Source organism: Sus scrofa, chromosome 17 (genome assembly GCF_000003025.6).
Source record: "Sus scrofa isolate TJ Tabasco breed Duroc chromosome 17, Sscrofa11.1, whole genome shotgun sequence".
In the NCBI taxonomy this organism is placed as follows: Eukaryota; Metazoa; Chordata; class Mammalia; order Artiodactyla; family Suidae; genus Sus; species Sus scrofa.
In genome coordinates, this window is record NC_010459.5 from 61,824,763 (window position 1) to 61,846,969 (window position 22,207).

The window sequence follows — 22,207 nt, forward strand, 5'->3', positions numbered from 1 at the left end:
GCCCCACTCCTCAGTGCTCCCCAAGGCGGCTCTGCCCTCCGGCTCTTCGTAGCCATTTGTCGGCTCCCTGGGGCAGAGCTGCCTCCAGCCAGTGCGTTGGCTAATTCACGACCCAGCCCGGTGAGGGATCGGCTTTGTAAGCAGAAGGGGTATTATTAAGATTCCACTGGGACAGTTCCAGACAGGCCAGGACATGTGGTCCCCCCCCGCCCCCCGGCCCCAAGAGCGTCTGTGTGGGTCAGAACGGGGCCCCGCCAGAAACGGTCACGGTACACAGCTTCGGTCAGGACAAGGCCCTTTACTGCCCCCCTGGGAAAACTGTCCGAATAAATACGAGTCCACGGTGACTACGCTGTGACAGCTTTCCCGCAGGGTGGCGGCCGGTACAGCGAGCGACCTGCACACCTGTTCCCGGCAGTCCTGTCTCTGTGCCGTGGCTCCAGCCGCCCAAGGCGGGAGGCAGACAGACCGGGGCCCGAGGGTCCCGCGCGTCTGGCTCTGCCCGCTCCCCCGCCGCCTGCCTGGCCTCAGGCATTTCACTTCTGATGCTGGATGTCGGTTTCAGCAGGATGTCGGTTTTTTTCCAGCTGCTGCGACCTGTAAACATGACGATGGCGAGTGCGGACAACAGAATTCAAGTGGGTGCTGGGTGCCCTGGGTCAGCTGCAGCTGGAGTGGCTGGTGCAGTTCAGAGCCTCGCACATTTGGGGGGTCCCTTGCTGTTTGGGGGTGGAGGGCTCGGCCATTCTCCCACCAGCCTTCCTCCTGTTTTGTGGCCCAACTGCCATCCGCACAGAAGGCCTCCAGCCGCTGTCGAGGACGCCCAGCGCCTTCAGGTCCGGCTGGCTCCAGCCTCTTCTGGGTGTGGGCCTGGCAGTTTTTCTGCTGTGCTGGAGTGAAGAGGCAGCGAGGTGGGTCCGGGGGTGTCCGGGGACCTAGGCCAAGGCCAGCGCACACCAGGCCTCCTGGCGCAGGGCCCCACCGAGGACAGCCTGGGGGCCCAGGGCTGCAGAAGGCAAGGCAAAGTCCTCAGGCTCGAATTTGAACTCCAAGTGGCTGGGGGCCAGGGGGTCGTCCACCTGCCCGGAGGCCTGCAGGGAGGACAGGGCGCTCATGAGAGTCGGAGCCGCCGACCCGCCCCACCTAAGGTTGGGAGCCCTAAGGGGCCCCCCCAGACCCTGGGGTGGGGTGGGGACCCCTCGTGAGGATCGTGGCAACAGGCTGGGCTCTCAGCCAGCCTCGGCCACGGGTCAGCTCTCGGTACCAGCGACCAGCCGTGTGCCCAGCCCTTGGCTTCTGGGAGGGGCTCTGACCTGGCTGGGGTGTCAGGGCTGCCCATCCCACATCCGCCTTACCTGGGGGGGGACGCGGGGTCCGCGGCATGAAGGGGATGCCAGGCTGGGCTCGGGTTTCAGAGTGGCCACTGAGATCTCCGGGTCAGGGACAGAGGCTGGCGGGGAGGTGGCAGTGTTTCCCGAGGACCCTGGGAGGGAAGGTGCAGCGTTTGCAGAAGCCGCCAGATCTGGCTACATTGGTCACGCAGAGAGGAAGGGGCTGGGGGGGTATCGTCTTTCAGGAGGACGATGTTGCACCAAAGGTGTGAATCTCTAATGGTGGAACGTGTGACACAGGCAGTGATTCCCTAGGGAGAATGTGTGCCCCACAGGAGGGCCTGGGGGCCCGGGCCCCTTCCAGCCTCCCACGGCCCCGCCCTGCACCTGAGGAGCCCTTGGTCTTGGCGACGCTCTTCGGCTTCCGTTTCCGAGTCTGGATGCTTTCTTTCTTCATCGCCAGGGGCCGCGGCACCTGGCAGGGCGGGCAGGGGCTGGGTGGCTGGTCCTCGTCCCTGCTCGCCCGTGGGGCCTCCTGCTGGGCCACCCGCCCTGATCTCAGCCCCGCAGAGCCATCAGTCCCGCAGCCCTGTTTGGGGAGCTGCTGCCCCAGGCCTGGCACTTCCTCCCAGGCCCATCCCAGCCTCCCCAGCTCCGGGCGTGACCAGCCCCTGCCCCAGGCTGAACGGCTGCGGGCGAGCCACGGCAGTGCTATGGCCTCCGTGAGCCCACCTGCGTGACAAGCCTCTCAGTGACACGTGGGCGTGATGCTGGCAGCGGAGCCACATGTGAGCATGTGTGTACACACCCAGCCAGGCCAATGGGAGCGACGCCCCGCCTCATCCCCAGCCCCCGGCTCGGGTGGGCCCTGCTCACCCCGTGCAGCTTCATGTAGAGCCCGCAGGCGTTGCACACCGGCTCGCCGTCCGCGTTGCGCCGCCACAGCGTGGTGTTGGTGGTGCGGCAGTTGGTGCAGCAGAGGCCGGCCCGGCGGGACGAGGACTGTGGACCAGGGGCCTGGGTGAGCCGTGCTGGGCACGAGCACACACCTGCCGCTGGTTTTCTCTTGTGGCCTCTTTTTAGTGCCAACGCTGGGCCTAGCCCCGTGTTTCTGGGCAGCAACACCCTCACCCCACCCCAGGATGGACGCTCAGGGCGCCTGCTGGTCCCTCTGGGCACCTGCCCCCCCCAGAACCTGGGGCTGAGCATACACTCTGCACCAGACTCAGAGCTGAGGGTGCCCGTCCCCGACGCCCACACATGCCCCCAGCTGCTACTGTGCCTTATGCGGAACCAAGATGGCCCATCTGGAAGCTTCCAGAGGCGTGCCTCCTCCCCAGCAGAGCTTACCCCAGTCCTGCAAATCTGGCCAGGGACCCCAAACCTCCCTGTATTTGGGGGCCTGGTGGCAGGAGTCTGGACCCAACAATCCTAGGGCCCCAGGGCCTCTGCTGAGCTGCCTGGCTGGATAGAAGCTGCTGGAGGCCGACTCAGGCCTCCCTCCAGCTCGGGGTCCCCACAACCAGCCCCTCTCTCCCAGGCAAGGATTTGCCCCGCTCCCATTTCCGCAGTTTGTTTGTTTGTTTTGTTTTTGCTTTTTAGGGCCACACCCGCAGCATGTGGAGTTTCCTGGGCTAGGAGTCTCAATTGGAGCTGCAGCTGCCGGCCTACACCACAGCCACAGCAACGCCAGACCCAAGCTGCGTCTGCAACCCACACCACAGCTCACGGCAACGTCGGATCCTTAACCCACTGAGCGAGGCCAGGGATCGAACCTGCCATCTCACAGTTCCTAGCTGGATTCATTTCTGCTGCACCACGATGGGAACTCCCACATTTCTGTGTTTGATGGGATCCTGTTACCTGCAGTCTGGGAGCTCTGGACGCTCTGTGCTGGGCCTTGGACCCAAAGCCTGCCCCTGCCTCCCCAAGCATGGCCAGCTGGTGGCACACCCCTCCCCAGTCCCTGCCCTCAGACTTGGTCCTTGGGGGTCAGCTCTCCCCTCCTCCCAGCCCCTGCCCTCAGAGGCCTTAACCTGTCTGACCGCCCCCCCCCGCTGCCCCATTTGCACACCCTGCCTGGTCTAGGGTCTCTTCCCCAACCTCCCCTCAGCCTCGGTCAGGCAAGTCCAGCCGGCTGCCGTGGTTCCGTGGCACCCTGGGGCACCAGGACAGAAGCCCTTGAGACCCCACACTCGAAGTCGCTGCAGGGACATGTGACCTCTCCCAGGTGCCCTCCAGCCAGGGCGGAGCCAGAGGGCGACCGAAAGCAAGATGGACAAACGGAGCCGCCAAGGGTTTGGTCTGGACGGGGGCTGAACGCCGGGGCTGCCTGGCGTCCCCGCTGGCGCCGGTTTCTAGGTCCTTCCTTCTGCACCAGCCGGGCATGCCAGCCTCGCCGACGGCCTCCTGCCCAGCCCCGTGCCCCCAGGCTGTGTCCAGGGCACAGGCTACCCCTGTGAAGGGCCGGGGAAGGAGAGTGGGGCCCGTCTGAAGCCCCCTGGACCAGCGTTCCCAAGAAAATGCAGACCTGGAAGTGTCTCTGGCCCTCCCCGCCCCCAGGCTGCTGGCGGCCAGAGGCCCCGCAGAGTCCACCCTGTCTGATCCAAGGCCGGGTCTCCGGTCTCCAGGGAGCTCTGCCCCAGGATCGGGACAACAGGCCACAAGACGAGGCAGGGCTGAAGGGACGAGGCCTCTGAGGCTCCAGAGGAAACAGGGCAGGAGCTCCCGGCCTGGCTGGGGCCTGGCTGCTTGGGCCTAAGGAACCCCCAGCCATTGCGGTTCAGCAGGGGGTCTCCCTGGGCGCCTGGGGCGGGGGGTGGGCCTTGCCCGCTGGCAGGCGTGGAGTGGGCTGACCTGACCCAGGTCCAGCAGAGGCAGAAGGGAAGTGGTGGCCGCAGCCCAGGGGCAGCCAGTGGGACACAGGCCGAGGCAGGACCACTGGCCCTGGAGGCGAGCAGAGCCCCAGCCAGGGAGCCTCCCAGGGGGCCTGCGGCCACAGCCTGGCCTTGTCCAGAGAGCAGCAGCTCCCACTGACACGACTGGAGCCCCCGCCCCCCCCCGCCCCGCCATCTGCCCCTCCTTCCCTCCCCAGGGTCTGTGCCCAGGGAAGCCCCCGCCCCCTGCCAGGCCCTCAGGCCAGCGCAAGGCAGGGTCTCCTCAGCCTGGGGTCCCCGGAGCCCCTCCAACCCATTCACCGCCTCAGGTGGGAGGAGGCCCTGGGACACCCCCGCCCCCACCGGGGTCCCAGATTTAGCAAACACACAAACAGGATGCCCGGCTGGACGTGCATTCAGATGAGCAGTAAATACGCGGCATAAGTATGTCCCGTGTGATGTCTGGGACATACTTACACTAAAAGGCGGGTCCTTGTGCACCTGGAATTGCATCTAACTGCATCCTTCACTTTATGTGGCGACCCCAACCCGCCCTCGTGGGCCAGCGTGGTCTCACCTGCTGTGCCTTCTGACCCGGGGGGACCATGGACTTGGGCGCTCCACGCCCCTCGCCCAGCTGGTACCTCAGGGAGTTTTACACCCTGCGCTTCCTCAAGGGCCCCCCTCCGCCCCGCGTTCCATGGGAAACGCGGGAGTCACCGCACAAGGACGCGTCTCCTCGTGGGCTGCTTCCTGCACCATCAGCCTGCCTGTGGACGCTCCCCCGCGAGGCACAGACTGACACGCCCCTGAGTGTCCCCCCGCCCCGTCACCCCAGCATCGCGGAAGCGGCAGAGGTCCGCGCACGGCCGCAGGTTGTGGGAGACGCCACAGCGGGGGGAAGGGACGGGGGACCCGTCACCTGGACACCGCGAGCCATGTGCGACCCTTTCTACAGCGAGCACGCACTAAAACCAAGATTAGACCCAAGAGCGTGGGCAAAAAGAGTGACCCCGAACCCATTCTCCAAGGGCTCTGCTCACTCAGGCCTCCTCCTCCAGCCTCAGCAGCCTGCATTCACGGGGGAATGGCCCCGGAGGCCGAGGACCAGAGGCGCCGTGGTCTCGGGGGGACAGACCCTCCTCCCTCGGCCGAACGCACTTCGGGGACATGTCTGTTGGCACTTCGCGGCTGCCAGGGCTCCCTCTGTCCTTCCTCCCTGGAGGGTGGGACGAGCGGCCAGGCCTGGCCATGCTCAGCACCCCTGAGCCTCCGGGCCTCTCCGGGCTGCGTTTTGTTTTTCTTTCTTGTCTGTTCAAAAGAAGCTGAACTTCAAAGCCTGCAGCAGAGCCACCCTGAGCTCTGGCTCCCGCGGTATCAGCCTGGTGGGCAGCATGGAGCCCAGGGGGATGCTGGCAGAGAGGGAGGGGCCCGGGAGAGGGAGGCGCTGGGTGGTGGAGGGGCGGGCTCCACTCTGGGCTGCAGGAGCAGGCACCCAGGGGTCCGTGCAGCTACCGCCACCATCCCCTGCAGTCTACACGGACGGAAGCCTCGGTCCGAGGTGCAACCTCCCGGCTTGTGACTGAGGACGCACATGGGAGGCAAAGGGTTAAAAAGACGCGGGTTCCTGCCGGGAAGGGACACACAGAGGTTACTGTCACATCCCCGTGTTCTTGGTGACAAACTCCTAGGATGTCTATAATTACTTAAAAGAAGGTTAGAAGGGGTTCCTCCTGGAGCAGCCCCTCCCAGGCATCACTCCTGCCCTTGGGGTCCTGCTCGGGGGTGACAAGGACACCCGGGACCCCGCTGCCTGGTCGCGCTCTGCACTCAGATCTGTGCAGGCCTGGACACGGGCGACCAGCTGTCCACCTTCCAGGCCCCACGGCCCCAGGGAGATGAGCAGGGACCCTTACCGAACGACTCCGTGTCCCCAGACTAGGAAACAGAGGCCTCACCGGGGCAAGTGCCCTGTAGGAGCTACCTGGTCTGTCCTCCAGCAGGCAGGGGGCACTTCCTGACTTCATCTCGCAGGGGACTGGGTGAGAAGACGGAGGAGGGGGGCAGGGGGGCAGCGTGGGCAGGGGGCACGCGGGAGCCTGAGTCTGAACCTGGGTCTGCGGCTTGCAGGCTGTGAGCCCAGGGAGGTGGCCGGGTGTCTGGGAGCCGCGGTGCTCGCCCAGCTGACGTGAAGGCAAATGCCTCAACGTGCGGACGGTGGGCCCTGTCCCCCCCCCCACCATCGGGAACTTTCTGCTGGGAGGTGAGCCCTGCGGGGCGGGGTGGGGGGCAGAGGCAGGAGGACCCACGCCTCCTGTTTACCAGTGTGTCCTGGCGCCCAGGTCCGGGCTTGGCCGGGGACAGTGCAGGGGTCAGTGAAGGGGCCAGCCTGCGGCTGGGGGTCGGGCAGTCTGGACTGCAGCCCTGGGACCCTCTCCTGTCGGCCGGCTTCCCCTTCCCTGAGGCCACACCAGAGGCCGGGTGGACACACGTGGGGCTGTGGCATGGTCACAGGGGCAGAGACCACACTGAGGGGGCATGTGGGCTCCGAGGGCACCCGCTTCCTCCGAGAGGCATGGGTGGAGGGAGGTGGGGGAGCTGCAGGGCCCAAACCCAGGCTGGATCAGAGGAGGAAGAGCAGCGGCCGCTCTCAAGCTGCCCGACCAAGTCTGTCCAGCTTCCCACCCAGCCCATTTGGGGGCTTCAAGCTTCCAGCAAAGGCCTCGCCTGAACCCCCCCCGGCTGCCCAGACCAGCCCCAGGCCACACCATCGGGCCCACAGAATGTCAGCCAGGGCAAGCCCTTCCACAGCCCAGGGCCTGACACACCAGAACCAGCGACCGGCCCCTCGGGGCTCCCACGGAACCCCTGTCGCATCCCTGCCCAGACCCGCGGCCGGAGCTGCTGCGCCTCCCTGACCGGGGCCAAGCTCACAGCCCTGCCGCTTGTTCACAAAATTACCTGACCCTGCAACTGGCCTGCAGTTGGCCTGAGAAACAGCAGAGAACCGAATAACTTTAAACTCTGCTGCAGCTTCTGGGGCCTCTGCGCTGCTGGGGGCAAAAGTCGGCTCCCAGTCCCCGACTCCCGCCCCAGCCGCTCTCCAGAAGGAACCAAAAGTGAAAACAAGTTTCCCCAGCAAACAGCCACCGACCGGGTCGCGTCCCCTCACGGCCGGATCAGGAGAACACGCTTCCCAAAGGGGCCAGCGTCCCCTCCTGTGTAGGAGTCAACAGCCCCCACCCCCAACAGAGCAGCCCCCAGGGGCCTTGTTCTCCTGCAGCCTCACCCCTGGGGTCAGGGCACTGCCCCCCCCAACCTGAAGGCCCCCCGGAGCCACAGGGATGGGCTCCCAGGCCCCCGGCCTAGTAGGCGCAGCCGAGCTCAGGCACCAAGCCCTTCTGGGAGACACTGCGAGTGCCAGGCCCCAAGGGCGTGGGGGGTGGGGGGGTGGGCGCTTTCCTCCTCCTGCCGGCTCCCCCACCCCAACTCTATCAGGGGCGCAGAAGCACGGCTCCCTCCGGCTGGTGCAGCCCCCCACTCACCAGGCGCTTCTGGGGCCGCACGAGGGGCCGGTTGACGCCGTTCATCTTGTGGTAGAGGCCGCAGGCGTTGCACAGGTAGTGGCCCGTGCCGTCTCGGCGCCACAGCGGGGTGGACAGGGCCCCGCAGTTGACGCACTCGCGGCCCTCGCCGGGAAACTCCTCCAGGAAGTCGGACACTGCGGGCGGGCAGGCGGCAGGGCTGAGCCGGCTCCGTTCCGGGAGCTGCGGGGCCGAGGCCTGGCTCCTTTCCTTCCTTCTGTGCCTCGATTTTGTTTCACGACTCATGTCACCTGGTTTGATTTTTTACTCTGGACTTACGTACAGGGAGGCTTGTGCCCCGTGTAAACACCTCGTTAGGGCTGCTTCGTAAGGTGGGAAGAGGGTTAATAAACCCGACTTGGGGGCAGGCAACAGGGACCTGCCCCACTCGGAACGGGGTCCCCGAGAGGCAGGCGCGTCTGCACTGGCGGAGGACAAGGACTTTGTCCTCTGCAGAGAGGTTGGATCTGGAGGGGCGGTGGCAGGGAGGCCGAACGGGACTGAGCGTTCCTACCGTCGCCCTCTGTGGTCTCAGCACTGTCCTCCCACCTGAGGGGCCCCCTCCAGGCACTGGCGACTCTCCCGGGTGGGGGTGGGCGCCGGGGCCGCGTGGATCCCGCTTCCTGCGCTGCGGAGCCGGGGGCGGGTGGGGGGTAGGCCAAGACGGGAGCAGCAAAAAAAAGTCACGGCCCTGGGTTTGGGGGGTTGGGGTGAGAAAGTGACACCCACTACTCAGAAGGGGGAATGGGGGCAATGCTCCACTTTACAGGCGTGGAATCCGATGGAAACGGGCCTTCCAAGGAGAATACACAAAGTTTCTAAAACAGATGAACGGGGTGGTTTACCTAAATAGGCTGGTGTTTTGAACTTGAACAAAATCATTTCCAAAAATTTTCACTAGGACGTTTATAAGACCTAAGGTCTGAATGGCATGATCCTAGAATCCTGGGTTCGGAAGAATGAAGGGCAGAAACACACAGGTGTAGGAGGGAATTCAGCATGGCGTTGTCACCTCGGGGCAGCCGCCGTGTTCCCCCCAGGGTACGTGTCCCCGGAGAGCTGAGCCAGCCCATGCTGGTGTCCCACCTGGCTGGGGAAGTCCTGCGTTGGGAGGGGGCATTTCGGAGGGTGCGGCCAGCACCCAGGACTCCAGTCAGCGGCCCCACCTCCGAGTCCCGCACTCACCGAATGTGGCTCTGCGGCCCGGGAGGCCAGCCGGCCGTCCCTGTAGGCTGTGCAGGACGCTGCTGTCCAAGGGTCCAGAGGTCCAAGATGGAGCCACCTCGGTGCCCACGTAGGCCGGGTACGCGGTGGGGTAGGCGGGGCCCACTGGCCGCCCTAGCGGGGCCGAGTACTGTTCTCGAGCCAGCATCGCGCCCTGGTAGGCGCCGCTGTCCCGGGCCCCTGGGCCGCCGCCGGGCCCCGGGGGGCTGTGCGCGAAGGGGAAGGCGGTGGCCCCGGGCGGCTGAACAGCGGGCGGGTGCGGGCTGCCCGAGCCGAAAGCCGACGAGTCCGCCGGCGCCCAGCCAGGGTGCGCCGCGAGCGCGGGGGCCTGCGGGCCCGGCTCGCACGCCGGCAGGTAGGGCAGCATGGAGGGGACGCGCGCCGGCGGCACGAACACCGGGGAGCCGGAGCCCGGCGTGTGCAGAAAGCTTCCCGAGTCCGCGTAGGCGGCCGGACCCGGGCTGGGGGCCAGCGCCAGGCTCTGGTACATCTTCCCCGCGCCGCCTTGACCTGCAGGGAAGACGGACGGGTATCGAGGTCGGGGCCCTTGGGCCCCGCAGGTGCTGTGCTCGGGCTGCGCGCCCCACGCCCCAGCCCAGCGGTTCTTGGGGCGCGACCCGGAACCCGCGCGACCGAACGGCCGGGAGCAGGGGCCGGCTCGGGGTGGCTCGTGGGGCAGCCCAGGCGCAGCCGGAACGCAGAGCTCACCTCCTCCGCAGCCCGGGCTTCGGAGGCTCCCGGGTGGACTCGGTGGGCGCTGAAGAGGAGAGGCCCGGCAGGTCCGCGGGGCGCAGGGTCCGGGCGCGGGGCCCCCGATGCGCAGGGAGGAGGCGCGGGCCGGGGAGGGGCGCGCGGCGCCAGCGGGGCCGGGGCACTCACCGGCTGGTCGCGAGGACCGGAGGGCGCTGCGGTCTCGGCGGGCGGCGACAGGCGGGCTGGAGACTGGGCGATGGGGTCCCGAGCCGTTCCGCAGGGAATCCCGGGGCTGCGGCCGCCCCTCCGCGCTGCCCCGCCCCGACCCGCCCGGGCCGCGCCGCCCCTTCCCTCCCGGCGCCCCCACCCCCGGGCGGGGTCAGCGCCGGGGCTGGGGCCGCGGTGCCACGTGACCCGGGCAGGCCCGGCGCGCGACGAGAGGCGACGGCACGCCCGGCTAGGGGCACCCAGCGCCCAGTCTCGGCCAAGGCAGGCGACGGGAACCGGCCCGGGGCTCGGTGGGGCCGCGGAGGAGTCCCGGCGCGGGGACTTGGCTAAATTTGTTCCGGGGGTTGGCAAATCTCCAGCCCTCGGTTCTCGACAGTGCCAGGCTCCCGCTCGGGCAGGGCTGTGTCCAGTGCCCCGTCTGTGGATGAGTCCCTGACCCTCGCCCCGCGCGATCACCGACGTGGTGGTGGGGACCCCTCCCTGCGCCCCGTGCCTGGGGCCCAGAGCAGGGATCTGGACTCCAAGCGCATGTACCTCCACCACCGCGAGCGCCAAGTCCAGCGGGAGTCCCACAGTCTCCCGCTTCTGACCGAGCAAGGCAGCTTCCCTCCTCCTTCCTGGCCGGGGGGCGCAGGTCAGGCTGGCAGGCTCCACTTCCTTTAGGCCAGGTCCCTGCCCAGCTCCCTGCTTCCACCCTTAGGTGGGGCTTTTCCCTGGGTGGTGGTGGGGGTATTTCTAAAGAGTCTCCTCCATGCGCCAGAAATGCAGGGGTGGGAGGCCACTCTGGTCTGGAGGTGGCCCCTGGCACTCCCTGGGTGGCCCCAATGGTGCCAGCTCCTTGGTGAAATGGGGTGAGCCAAGCCTCCCCAGTGGACTCTCAGGTGCTGGGCCACACAGTGGGGTGGGCTCAGGACGCGAAGAATGTGTTTTGTTTGCAGAAACGTCATCAGCCCCTTCTCGCTCACCCAGGGTCAGAGGTTGCTGACTGTGGCCAGGGCCACCTCCAGGCCACCACGCTTCAGCCTGCGGACCGAAAGGGTGGTGAGGCCTGGCGCTCACTCCTGTCCACGTGCTCCAGCACCAGGAAGGAATTCGGGGCGCACATTGGACCCCTCAGGGTCCCCACTCTCACCCTGGGCAGGGCACCCCACAGGAATGTTCCAGGAGGGCTCGGACTTTTCACAAGCCTTGACGCATGCCACTGGGAGGGGAAGAGGGGCCTTAAGCGTCCTCTTTATCCCCTGCTCCAAGCCCCGCCCCCCATAACCACGCACCGCACCGCGGGTCCCTTCTTCCTCTTCTGCTCTCTGGGCCCCGGTCCCAGCTGCTGCGAGACGGCCTCCCCTGGTACCCGCTCCCGCTCGCTGGCTCCGCTCCCCCTCAGGCCGCAGTCCAAACTGGTCCCTCCCTGCAGAATCTGGTAGATCTGTTTTCCTCTTTTTTTTGCAGTTGGCCCCGGGGGAGCAGAGAGAGGTCCCACTTTGCTCAGGCTCTGGAAACTCGCTGTGCCAGGGCCCCCACGAGGTCCGCCTGCAGAGCCGGCAGCGCCAAGCCCCCCGCAGCGTGAAGCTGGTGGAACCCTCGCTGTGTCTGCGGCTCCCAGAGCCCAGGGTACCGAGATTTGAATGATGTGGGAAGATGCCCACCAGCACCCCACCAGTAAGGGCTTGGGGGGGAGCGGAGTCTCAACCTGCTGGGACCACCTTCATCCCCCAAAAAAGGTCCAGAGGAAAAGGAAAGATCCACAGCCAACCTGGGACCCTGCTGGAACCGAAGGGAAGGGAGAGGGCGGGTAGGACTTGTGTTTTTAACTTGGAATAAAATCATCAAATCGGTAAAGTCCTGAAGAGTGGATCCAAGGTCAGGCGGGTGCTGTGCTTTGCCTGCGATGTTTCCGTTTGGTTCTCACACCAATCTCATGGTATAGGATGTTACTACCATTCCCATTACAAACGGGGAAGACAAGGCACAGAGAGGTTCGTTAACCCGCCCAAGGTCACACAGCTAGTAAACAAAGTAATTAGAACAAGTTAAGAATGCAGAATGTACACGAGGAGGCTGTCTCCCGTCACTTTTCTTTTTGCTTTCTTTTTTTTTTGTCTTTTTAGGGCCGCACCAGCAGCACATGGAGGTTCCCAGGCTAGGGGTCCGATCAGAGCTGTGGCCGGCGGCTAAACCACAGCCACAGCAACACCAGATCCGAGCTGCATCATGTGACTTACACCACAGCTCATGGCAACGCCGGATCCTTAACCCACTGAGCGAGGCCAGGGATCGAACCTGCATCCTCATGGATACTAGTCCTGTTCGTTAACTGCTGAGCCACGACAGGAACTCCTCCTGTGGCTTTTTCTGTATTAACAAATCGCTAAAATGGACATGTATTTTTTTTTTAATAATTGAAAGGCTGAAGCTATTTCCTGAGGTGGCGGTGTGGTGGCGCAGAAGCTCTGAAGACTTCCTCCCAGGCTGGACTGGCCAAAGGGCTGCCCGCTGGGTGCCCAGGGCTGTGCTGCCCCTCGGTGTGTCTCCATGTGCAGCTCTCGGCCCTGGAGCGGCGGAAGCAGTGGCTGCTGGAGGTCTTGCCCCAGCCCACCAGGTGGATACCCTGCTGCCGCCTGCCACCTTGGGCACAGTGACGGGGTGGGAGGGGCACTGGTTGTCTGCGACTGTGTCTGGACCCCTTTATCACCCCTCCTTGAACCGGAAGGAAAAGTATCTCAGCTGGAACTGCAACACAATTCCCTCCCCACCTCCCCACACCTTACCAGCCTCGCTTCTAATGCCAAAGGACTGTCTTCCTTTTGTGTAAGTGCCCCTGCCAGGCTGCCTAAGCGGGTGCCCCCGTCCACCAGGACCTCATGCTCCCTGCCAGCCCATCCAGCTGCAAGCCTGCCCCCCGCCCCCAGGCCTTGCCCATGCTGCTCTCCAGCTGGGAGGCCCCTTCCTTTGCCCTTGTCTCTACTTGCCAAACTCCTACACATCCCTCAATGCCCAGCTTGGAAGTCCCCTCCTCCCTGTGGCTTCTGAGAAGTTGCTCTCTCCCCTCCCTTCTGCTTCAACATGTTTTGTGGTCATGTGTTCCTGCCCTGCCTCCCATCTGACACTGAGCCTCACCGGGAAGCTTTGGGGAAGCAGCTTTGGAGCACTGACTCAAGAGACCCGACCTTCTTCTGGGCTCCCCTTTGTCTTCTCAAGCTGTGTGAGCATGGGTGAATTGCTGTTCTCTCTGCATCTCCGTTCATCTGCAAAGCGGAGGTGACCACAGTGCCTGCCCCTCGCCCTGGCGTTTGGGAGGAGCTGGGGGGACTAGGTGCGGAAGCCTCTCTCTGGGACAGGCACGGGGGCGCCCTTAACAAATGCGCAGGGAGGGAGCAGGAGGCTGGGCCCTGGGACCGCAGCTGGGCCAGGTGGAGGCCGCGGGGTTGTGTGCTGGGGCCCTGGTGCTACTGGGAAGGAATCTCTGCCCCCTGAGGTCAGATATGGGTGACCCCCTGCCCACCTCCCCCGTAGTCCTGCTCTCTGGGGCCCTGGCCAGGGGGATGCACCTCTGAGGTGGGGACCCAACTCCGGCCCTGCGGAGAGCACCTCAGATTGTTAACCCCCTAGTGGCCAGGCAGAGCTGAGTTCCCTGGTGCCAGGGCTGCATTTGGGGGCCTTGGGGAAAGTGACGGCCAGGGCCCCGAGAGGCTTTGGGGAGTCTGGGGGCAGGCAGGTCCGACAGACTCCTGGCCGCTGGCCACCTGCCCAGCAGCCGCCTCCTCTCAGCCCCAGAGCTCGGGAGCTGTTAACTCAGACACGTGTATGGGCAGAAAACAAAACAGACCCGGTGGCAGGGGACCCGGGGGGTCAGGGCCTCTGGATCTTCTCCCAACAGGGACCCGGGCTTCTCCTTGAATGACCGGGGCAGCCCAGGGACCTTGGTCCCCTTGCGGGCACGGCCCCAGGAAGGCCCCGCCAAATGCTCACACTGCCTTATGGCTGCGGGGGGCTGTGAGCTCTGGATTGGCAGTGCCCATCTGTCCAACCTTGGGGAGGGGTGCAGGGCCCAGGAACCCGCCCCTTAAGATGGCATGGTCTGATCACCAGCAGGAGTGGGGCTGAGCCTGGCCCTCCCCTTCCCCAACCCCCAGGGCTTATCCTTCCTGTAAGTGGGCGGCTCAGGGGGGGAGGCTGGGCTGTCTGTGTTGTGGGGCCTGGGGTGGGGATGGGGGCGCCCAGCGGGGGAGCCCACCCCCCCATGCTGCCTCCTTCCTCGCTATTCAGGTAAGCCTCATGCCTCCCCCCGCCCCCGCAGGTAAAGCCAGTTCAAACCCCCTGCCCTGTCCGCTGCACCTGGGGGGCCCTTGTCCCCCAGGCTCCACCTCCACAGGGCTGTGTGGCCCCTGAGCCTCTGGGGAAAAGGAGGAGGTATCCTGGTGGGGGGCCGGGGCCTCCCCAGCACCGACCAGAGCTGCAGAACCCAGCATGGGGGGGGGGGGATGCGGACCTGCCGGGGAGGGACAGAGGAGCCTGGGACGCCAGCAGACCTAGAAGTCGCTGTGGACACGTGGGTGTGCGCACTGTGTCCCTCCTGTGGGGAGGGTCCAGCTCGAGAGCCCAAGGCTGGCCCTGGATGCGCCTGCGCCTCCGGCTGGTGAGTCTCGCTGAGCCCAGAGCTGGAGCAAGAGGCAGCGCCTGCCTGGGGGCGGGACCCCGAGCGGCGGCACCATCATCGTCACCATCACCACCGTGGCCTGGCATTTCCCGAGTGTCCCCCACGTGCCTGGCTGGGCCGGGCGCTTCTGCGTTTTCTCCCCTTTAAAGCGCATGGCCGTCCGGGGAGCTGGGCGCGTCCTATGAGCCGTCACGCCCATTACACAGACGAGAGAACCAGGGCCTGCGCACAAGGGACTTGTCTGGGGGCCAGGGCCTGGCAGAGGCTGAAGATTTGAACCCAGCCCCCCTGGGCACTCTCGGGCCGTGCTGCTCTGCTCTGCTGCTTCTCACTGGCCCCCTCTCTCTGCCCTCTGCTGTCCCCAGTCCAGTCCAAGACTGGCCCTTCCTGTTCTAGGTCCTGCAGCCCTTAGCCAGTCTGTGTCGTTGGGAGGGGCCCTCGTCACCCAGCCTCCCCCGCTTCAGTGAATGGGAGGCACCGGGGCCGTCTAAACAGCCTGCACCGTGGCTGCCCCAGCGGGCCTCGAGTTGGCTGCCGAGAAAGGGGAGCAGGAAATGAAAACAGTCCATGGGCCGCCGTATCAGTTATGTAACCCGGTCTGGTTTCAAAGGCCCTTCCTGATGTCCCCCAGTGTTACACCCGCGGCCAGGTCCCCAGACGCGACCCTCGCGGAGAGGGTCCCCCGGGGAGGGACTCCGGCGACTTTGTTTTCAGGGAGACAAACTCACGCTCAAGCGGGGTGACTGCGGTGGCGGCAGACGTCCTGCCACATGGGGGGAGGGCCCGGAGGGACAGAGCAGGGGCAGGGAGCCCACCCGGGAGGGGGAGGGGGACGGGGGCAGGGGGCTCTGGGGGCTCTGGGCCCCACCCCGACCCCGAGGCCTGAGCTCCAGTGAGGACGGACAGATGGACGGATGGCCGGGTCGAGGCAGCCCCCTCGTGTTTATCAGCTGTTCACTGCTGCACCCCTTGTTCCCATGACGTCGTGACGTCACGCTGGATGCCTGGCAACCGGGCTGGGCCTGGGGTAATAAACCAGCCTGACACTAGTGATGGAAGGCCGCCCCGTCTGATCAGCCGCCCGCCCGACCTTGAACGAAGTCCTGGGTCCCTGACTTGGTCAGAGGAGATAAAAATGAGAACCGCGTGCTGCCCGCGGAATCGCAGCCCACTCTCAGGGGCGCCCCCGTGGCTCCCAGGCCGGTGACGCCCCACAAGCAGGAGGCTCCTCGCTCATCCTCCGGAATCTAGGGTTTGCCCCGCACGGCGACTCAGGATCTGGGCTTGTTGTCTATTTCCTCCTCTCCCTGGTTTGTGCAGGAAGTCCCCCTCTCCAAAGGGCTTATACCTTCTGCTGGGCGGGACGGCCACCCCTCACCCCTGTCCTGCGGGACAGCATCCCCTGCTGTCGGAAACGCATGTGGCTCTAAATCCATGAGAAGCAGCCCAGGGCTTGGGGTCTTGGGACGTGAGCTTCAGCGCTGCCTTGGGGCCCCGGGCAGACCTTCCTGGGCGAGGGGCAGGCACGACCCTGCCCCGCCCGCAGCTCACAGTGGATGGTCCTGGACGGCCGGGATGGCCAGGGGGCCGCACGCGGAGCTTCTCAGTCAACCTCCCGCAGGCTCGGGGGGGCGGTTCCTGGGGACCAGGATACGGGCACCCCTCGTTCCTGTGTGTGTGCTGCAGGAGTGATCACGGCGCCGTTGCTGACGTGCTTAGCGGCCACCAGGAGCCCGGCTGCACCTCTTTTCGGGGAGGCAGCTCAAAACCCTTCTCTGGGCTCAGAGGTTCAGGGTGTGGGGCCGACTAGCCTCCCCAAGGCCATCCAGGTGGGAGGTGCTGAGGTCAGGGCCTCACGGTGTCCCTGGAAAGGACCCCTACCCTTCAGCTCCAGCCACGGCTGCTGAGGCCACTGCTGGGCTGTGCTCTGAGGGGGAGAGGCTGCTCCAGAGGCCTAGTGCGCGCGAGGGTGGTGTGGCCGCTGCCTGTGCTGGGTGGTGGTACCCTAGACATGGTGCCCAGTTCCCACCAGACACGGGCCCCTCCTCAGGTCAGTTCCTGAACCCGCACGGGGGCAGCCTATGGTGTCACCAGATGCAGCACTGAGATCCCAGAACAGGTGGGGACAGCGGGACAAAGGGGGCACCTCTTGGCATCACCGAGCACCTCAGAAGGCCCTGGGAGGTGTCCTCTGCGTCCTCCTGCTCACCCGCACATCTGCCTGCCCACCTGGAAGCCCAGGCCCACCTGGCAGCCCAGGCCCGGTGCAGAGTCACACGGAGCCGCAAGCGCCCCGATGGACCACGGTGCTGTCTGTGGGGCTTTTCCTGTCCCTTCTACCTCATTGCACTTTTGTTTCCTGGGCTGGGGATTGAACCTGCACCACAGCAGAAACCGGAGGCACTGTGGTGACACGCCAGAGCCTTAACCCGCTGTGTCACCGAGGAGCTTCTCCTGGTTTCATTTTGATCAACACTTCTGCTGGCGGGGGGCCCACCGGTGGATGAGGGCTGCGTAACGGCTTCCCAGGCCAAGTGCAGGGTGGGCCCTCGACCCCCGGCCGCCCGGCCACCGCCTTCTCACTCCGTCGGGGAGGCTCTGCGTCTGCTCCCTCGGCAGCATCACGTCTGTGAGGTTGGTCCATGCTGCGCCTTCTGTCTGGTCCTCTGTCCCCAGAGACACCCACGTGGCCTGTCCTGTTCGGTCTTCCTGGAGCTACTCTGTACTCGTGCAAGAAAAAACGTGTGCAGCACCCACACACGCATGCACACAGGTGCACAGACACCCTGGCAGGCCCACCCCAATGCCACGCACACACCACTGCACACGAGAAACAGACATGTGCACATGCGCACACATATTTGTATGCATGCACACACACACTTGCTCACCCGGGCACACGCGTGGACCTGTACAAGCGCAACACGTGCCTGCGTAGTTCTATGTTCAGAGACGGAATGCCTTCTAGGGGAACCCCGGGCAGAGAACACCTGGCCTGTCCCCTGCCACTGTCCCGGTCCGCTTCTGAAGTGACGTCACGGGTGGCGGCGGGTGGGGGGGGAGAGGGCTGGAAAAATGCACACGTGGGACCCCACCTGTGGGCGAGAAAGCCGATTGCCCTCCTTTCCCACTGAGTTGTCGTCTGGATGGCCCGTGGGACACTGGCGGAGGTGGCCTTGGCCCTAAAGCTTGTGAATGACCCCTCTCCCTCCTGCTGCCTCGGGTGGAAGGCCCACTTGGGGGGGGCAGAGTGAGCCAGAACCCCCCCACCCGGGGAAGAGTTCAGGTTGAATGTCAGATAAACCACAGTCGCGTTTCATGTTTGGGTGTCACATGCAACAGCCAGGACGTGCATGTACTAGGGGGGTGTTCGCGGCTCCCCCGACGCTCCCCTTTAACTGGGTGGCCCCCGCACTGCCGGTCCTGGGAGTTCAGGGTCCGTGTCTCTGAGGCCAGGAGGCGTGGGCCCTTGCCTACAGGGTGGAGGCTACTGCCTTCCTCGCTGGCCGGGGGTCGAGAGGGCTGCGCAGTCCATCCGCCCCCCGCGGCTGGGAGGTGCATGGGGGGCGGCCAGGGTGGTGCCTGCGCCCCCGTAAGTTACCTCCTCTGGACAGGGATCAAAGCAGCTCGGGCTCCCGGGCAGGACCAGCACCGAGTGATTGCTCTGTGCCCCGTTAGGGGGGCTTCCAACCCCAGACACCCCTGGGAGGCCAGTCCCGGGCCTGCATTTGGAGCACGGGTGGATGGGTCAGTGAGAAGCCCACCTGCTCTATTTTGCTAGTTTGCTGTTTGCAACTGCCTCTCTGAACGCGGTGTCCGGAACACCCCTTCTCGGCAAATGGGAGTGGGTTCGGGGCCATGGGGGGGCCTCCATCGGGAGCTGCCTCAGCCCCACCCTCACTGTCAGCCTCCGCACCCACCCACCCACCAGTGTCCCAGGGCAGTGTCGCTGGGGACACAGAGTGGCTGCGGGATGACCTCGGCCCCCACCAGCAACCCGCTGCTGGGGGTTTATTGTGGGAGGAGGGCATTTTCTCGCTTTTGAGTCCAGCCGCCGGCCTCGTCGGATGTTGGGGTGGCGCTGACACCCCATTTCTCTCCGTTCGCTGTCATTCTCAAAACGCTTTCCCTGCTTTCCCCTCTTCCCTCTCGGTCCTGGATGTGCACCCCCCCAGCCCCCCGGTTTCTCTCTGCTTCTGCCCTGCCCTCGCCCCCGCCCTTTCTCCACCGTCTTTCTGAGGATGCTGTGAGCCAGGTGTCTGTCGGGGCTGGGCAGCTCCTGGGTCCTTGGAGGAGGAGCCGGAGCCCCAGGCCTGCCCCCGGGCTCTTCCCGCCAGGCCCCGCGGGGTAGGGGGCCCAGGAGCCACCTCCCGCCCGCCTCTGTTGGCAGGACGGTGGGGTCTCCCGGCCAAGAGCAGGCGTTTATGGCATCCCAACTGTCTCTGCTCAGTGTACAGCCTTCGGGGAGTGTCAGCGCCATCGGCCCCACTCCTGCTGGCGGGAGGGGACGGAGATGAGAAGCCAGGGACCTCAAAGGGCTTCGAACGCGTCCGAGAGTCTGGACAGCAGAGGGCGATTGCTGGCTGGAACCATGTGTGCCTAATCTGTTCCTTTTTTTTTTTTTTTTTTTGCATTTCCCATATTTTCCACAGTGAACAGATAGATATAAATGCAACGGGAAATAAATAACATTTTATAGCGTTTGGCTAAAGCCACCCCAGTGGCGGCAGGAACACACATTTGGGGAGTGAGTGCGAGGGTGCCCTTGGGCCACGCGTGGGTCCAGCCTCTCTTTCTTGTTTTTGCAGAAAGACAGACCCGCTTTGCCTGCGCAGAGTGGGAGCTGTGGCGAGAAAAGAGTGCCAAGGTGCCCTGGGCCCTCACTCCAGCGCCCTTGCTTGGAGGCCGGCCCACGGGCTGCATTTCTGAGGGTCTGGGCTGTTCTCCCTGGGAGCAAGGGTGCAAAGGGCCGAGCTCATGTGTGCCCACCCACGGGCGCATGTGCCCACTTACCTGCACCTCGTGCAGTGCCCCCGGCCATGTCCGCAATCAGACAGATTCCCGGGTCCTTCACAGGCAGCGGGGAAGGCCCAGGTCCTGTGGGGAGGGCAGCGGGGCCCAGCCAGGAGCTGCTGCCCACAAGCACCCCAGGAACCTCGCCTGTGTGAGGCCGTGGTCGGGGCCCCTGCTGGGTGTCGCTTTGGAGGTGTCAGGCCCAAGCCCTGTCCCTTGTGCCCTTCACCTTGGGTCCTGCTCCTGGGAACGAGGGCGGTGGGGGGTGCGGGGCCCGGGCCCGCCTCCCCGCCAGCACTAGGCAGTGAGCAGCCGGGTCAGGGGTAGCGCTGGGTCCATCCTGGCTTATGGGGTCATGACCCCTTGTCAGGTCATGTCACTCCCCTGAGCTGTGCATGGGGGGAGGCGTTTGTGGGGAGGGTGGGATTGGAAGGGGGAGGTTTTCAGGGGAGGGAAAATACCCGCCAGGCACCCTGGCCGGCTCGAGGGAGCTGGGAAGTGACGCCACTGCTGGAAAAATCCCCAGGCTGGACGGCAAGGTGGGAGGGCCCCTCACTGCTATTTCTGTCCTGGCCACCAGCGCCCAGAGGGAGGCCTCGTGGTCAGGGGGTCCCCACAGCCCCTCAGGTGAGATGCTGTGCAGAGCTCACCTTGAGCTGCCTCAGTCGGGGGGGGGGTGGTCAGCAGGTCAGCGGGCACCCCTCCAGGCAGACCCCAGGGCGGCTGCCTGGCTCCAGCCCGACTCTAACCGTCCCAGGCTGCGCCTGCCTCCGAGCCCCCGCCCAGAGCGGGCCAGCCCCATTCCTCATGTGCAAAGAATTTCCCGAGCAGCTGCCGCCGCCGCAGCTGGAACCTTTCTGCCGCTGGATCGTGCCAGGGGAGATGTGGACGTGGGCTGGTGTCCCGGGTCCCGGGTCCCGGGTCCCAGGTCCCCCTGCCCGGGCTGGGCTTCCTTTGCAGAGAAGATAAGGGGCTGCGGGCATCTCCTGGGCTGGAGACCCCACCCAGGGTGCTGATAGGCAGAACCAGGGGCACCAGGACAGGGGGCAGCTCCCTCCCCCCGCCCCCTGCTTCCTTTGGCGCTGCAGAAAGGGGCCCCCTGGGGCCCAAGGCCCGCCTCCTCCTGAGCCTGGGGGTGTCTGCCGGGTGGGCCACTCTGCCAGCCCGGGGGCAAAGGGCTGGAGGCCACCCTCTTCTGGGGCTGTGTCGTCCAGTCAGAGCCCCCTGGAGCCGGGCTTGGCCAAAGAGGGGCATGTGTTTCCTCGCCTGACGCTCCCGCCCGGTTTGCAACAGGCCAGGCTCGGGAACCCCAGGGTGAGCCTGGTAGCCAGGGGCAGGCGCAGGAGACCAGCATAGTGCAGGAGCTCACGCCAGGGGTGGGGTGTGCAGAGGGGTCCAGGGAATCATGACGGGGGCTGAGGAGCAACCCCCCTGCGTCCCTGGCACCTCCATCCGGTCTGAGAAACGTTGAGATCAGAGGCTGCAAACAGGCAGTTGCACTCTCTTGCCCCATCATGCTTTGAAAATGGAAAAAGTTCTGGAAAGATCCTGCTGTGGCTTAGCGCGTTACAAACCCGACTGGTATCCACAGGGATGTGGGTTCAATCCCCGGCCTTGCTCAGTGAGTTAGGGATCTGGCCTTGCTGAGAGCTGTGGTGCAGGTCGCAGACACACCTTGGATCGGGCGTTGCTGTGGCTGTGGCGTAGGCCAGCAGCTGCAGCTCTGATTCGACCCCTAGCCTGGAAACTTCCATGTGACCCGGGTGCAGCCATAAACATAAATAAATAAATAAAAATGGGAAAAGTTTAAACAAAAATCCAGATATCTTTTCTCTTGAAAACAATGGTAGTTAGCTGTGGCACCACTGGGCACATATCCCCAGGTGAGAGTTCCACCTTCAGAAAAGGCGGGGGTGCTCAGCTGCCGCAGACCGCACCCCTCCCTCCTGTCTCACCCCTTCCCTGCACGGTCCCTTTGTGGCTGCCCCTGATGCAGACACTATTTCCTTGAAAGACCAGACCTTCCGCAGGGCTCGCAGGAAGGTCCCTTCACCTGGACTCTGGAGATCGATTTGAGCAGGACCCTCAGTGTCTTAACCCCTAGGAGGGGCTGGCCGGGGGGTGTTCGAAAGCTCTCAGAACACGGCAGGCTTGCCAGGGCGTAGTCACAGAGGCTCGCAGCCTGTCCCGGGCCCCACAGGTCCCTCTGTGCATACGGTTGGTGGGAGAGCACAAGCCCACGTGCCCCCTGTGTCTGTGCCACTGAAGCCACACATAAAGCCACACCCCATTGTAAGTGGCTCGATTAGCTGCAATTTTGGGTCTTTAAGTGTGTTCTCAACCAGCATATGCTAAAAGCATGGTCCCTCGCTTGGTGGGGAGGGGTCTCCATGGCTTTGCCCTCAAGAGGCGACCCTGAAGTTGGAAGGTTTCGGGGTGACCTGGAGGAACCCCAGGGCTAGCTGTGGCTCCTCTGTCCCGGGGACAGACCTCAGGGTCTCCCTGTCTGGGCCTTACACCGTTTGAATGAGGGAAAGACAAGGAGCAGACTTCCAAAGGCAAGACGATGGGGCTCCGTAGGCATTCCTTGTCTGGGTTAAG

General features: G+C 65.0%; 1 protein-coding gene across 3 annotated transcripts; it reads right to left on the minus strand.

The window, feature by feature from the left end:
- GATA5 (GATA binding protein 5) lies at window positions 129-9,980 on the minus strand. 3 transcript variants are annotated; one of them, XM_013998181.2, is made up of 7 exons: window positions 9,895-9,980; window positions 8,977-9,525; window positions 7,753-7,928; window positions 2,208-2,333; window positions 1,719-1,806; window positions 1,356-1,483; window positions 129-1,006 (listed from the first exon to the last, which is right to left on the minus strand). In XM_013998181.2, the coding sequence occupies exons 2-7, from the start codon at window positions 9,503-9,505 to the stop codon at window positions 833-835; spliced, it is 1,221 nt and encodes a 406-aa protein (XP_013853635.1). In that variant the 5' UTR covers window positions 9,506-9,525; window positions 9,895-9,980; the 3' UTR covers window positions 129-832. The 3 variants fall into 3 exon arrangements, with proteins under 3 accessions (XP_013853635.1, XP_013853586.1, XP_013853611.1); XM_013998132.2 differs by having other exon boundaries at window positions 9,724-9,979; XM_013998157.2 differs by having other exon boundaries at window positions 129-1,091; window positions 9,724-9,979.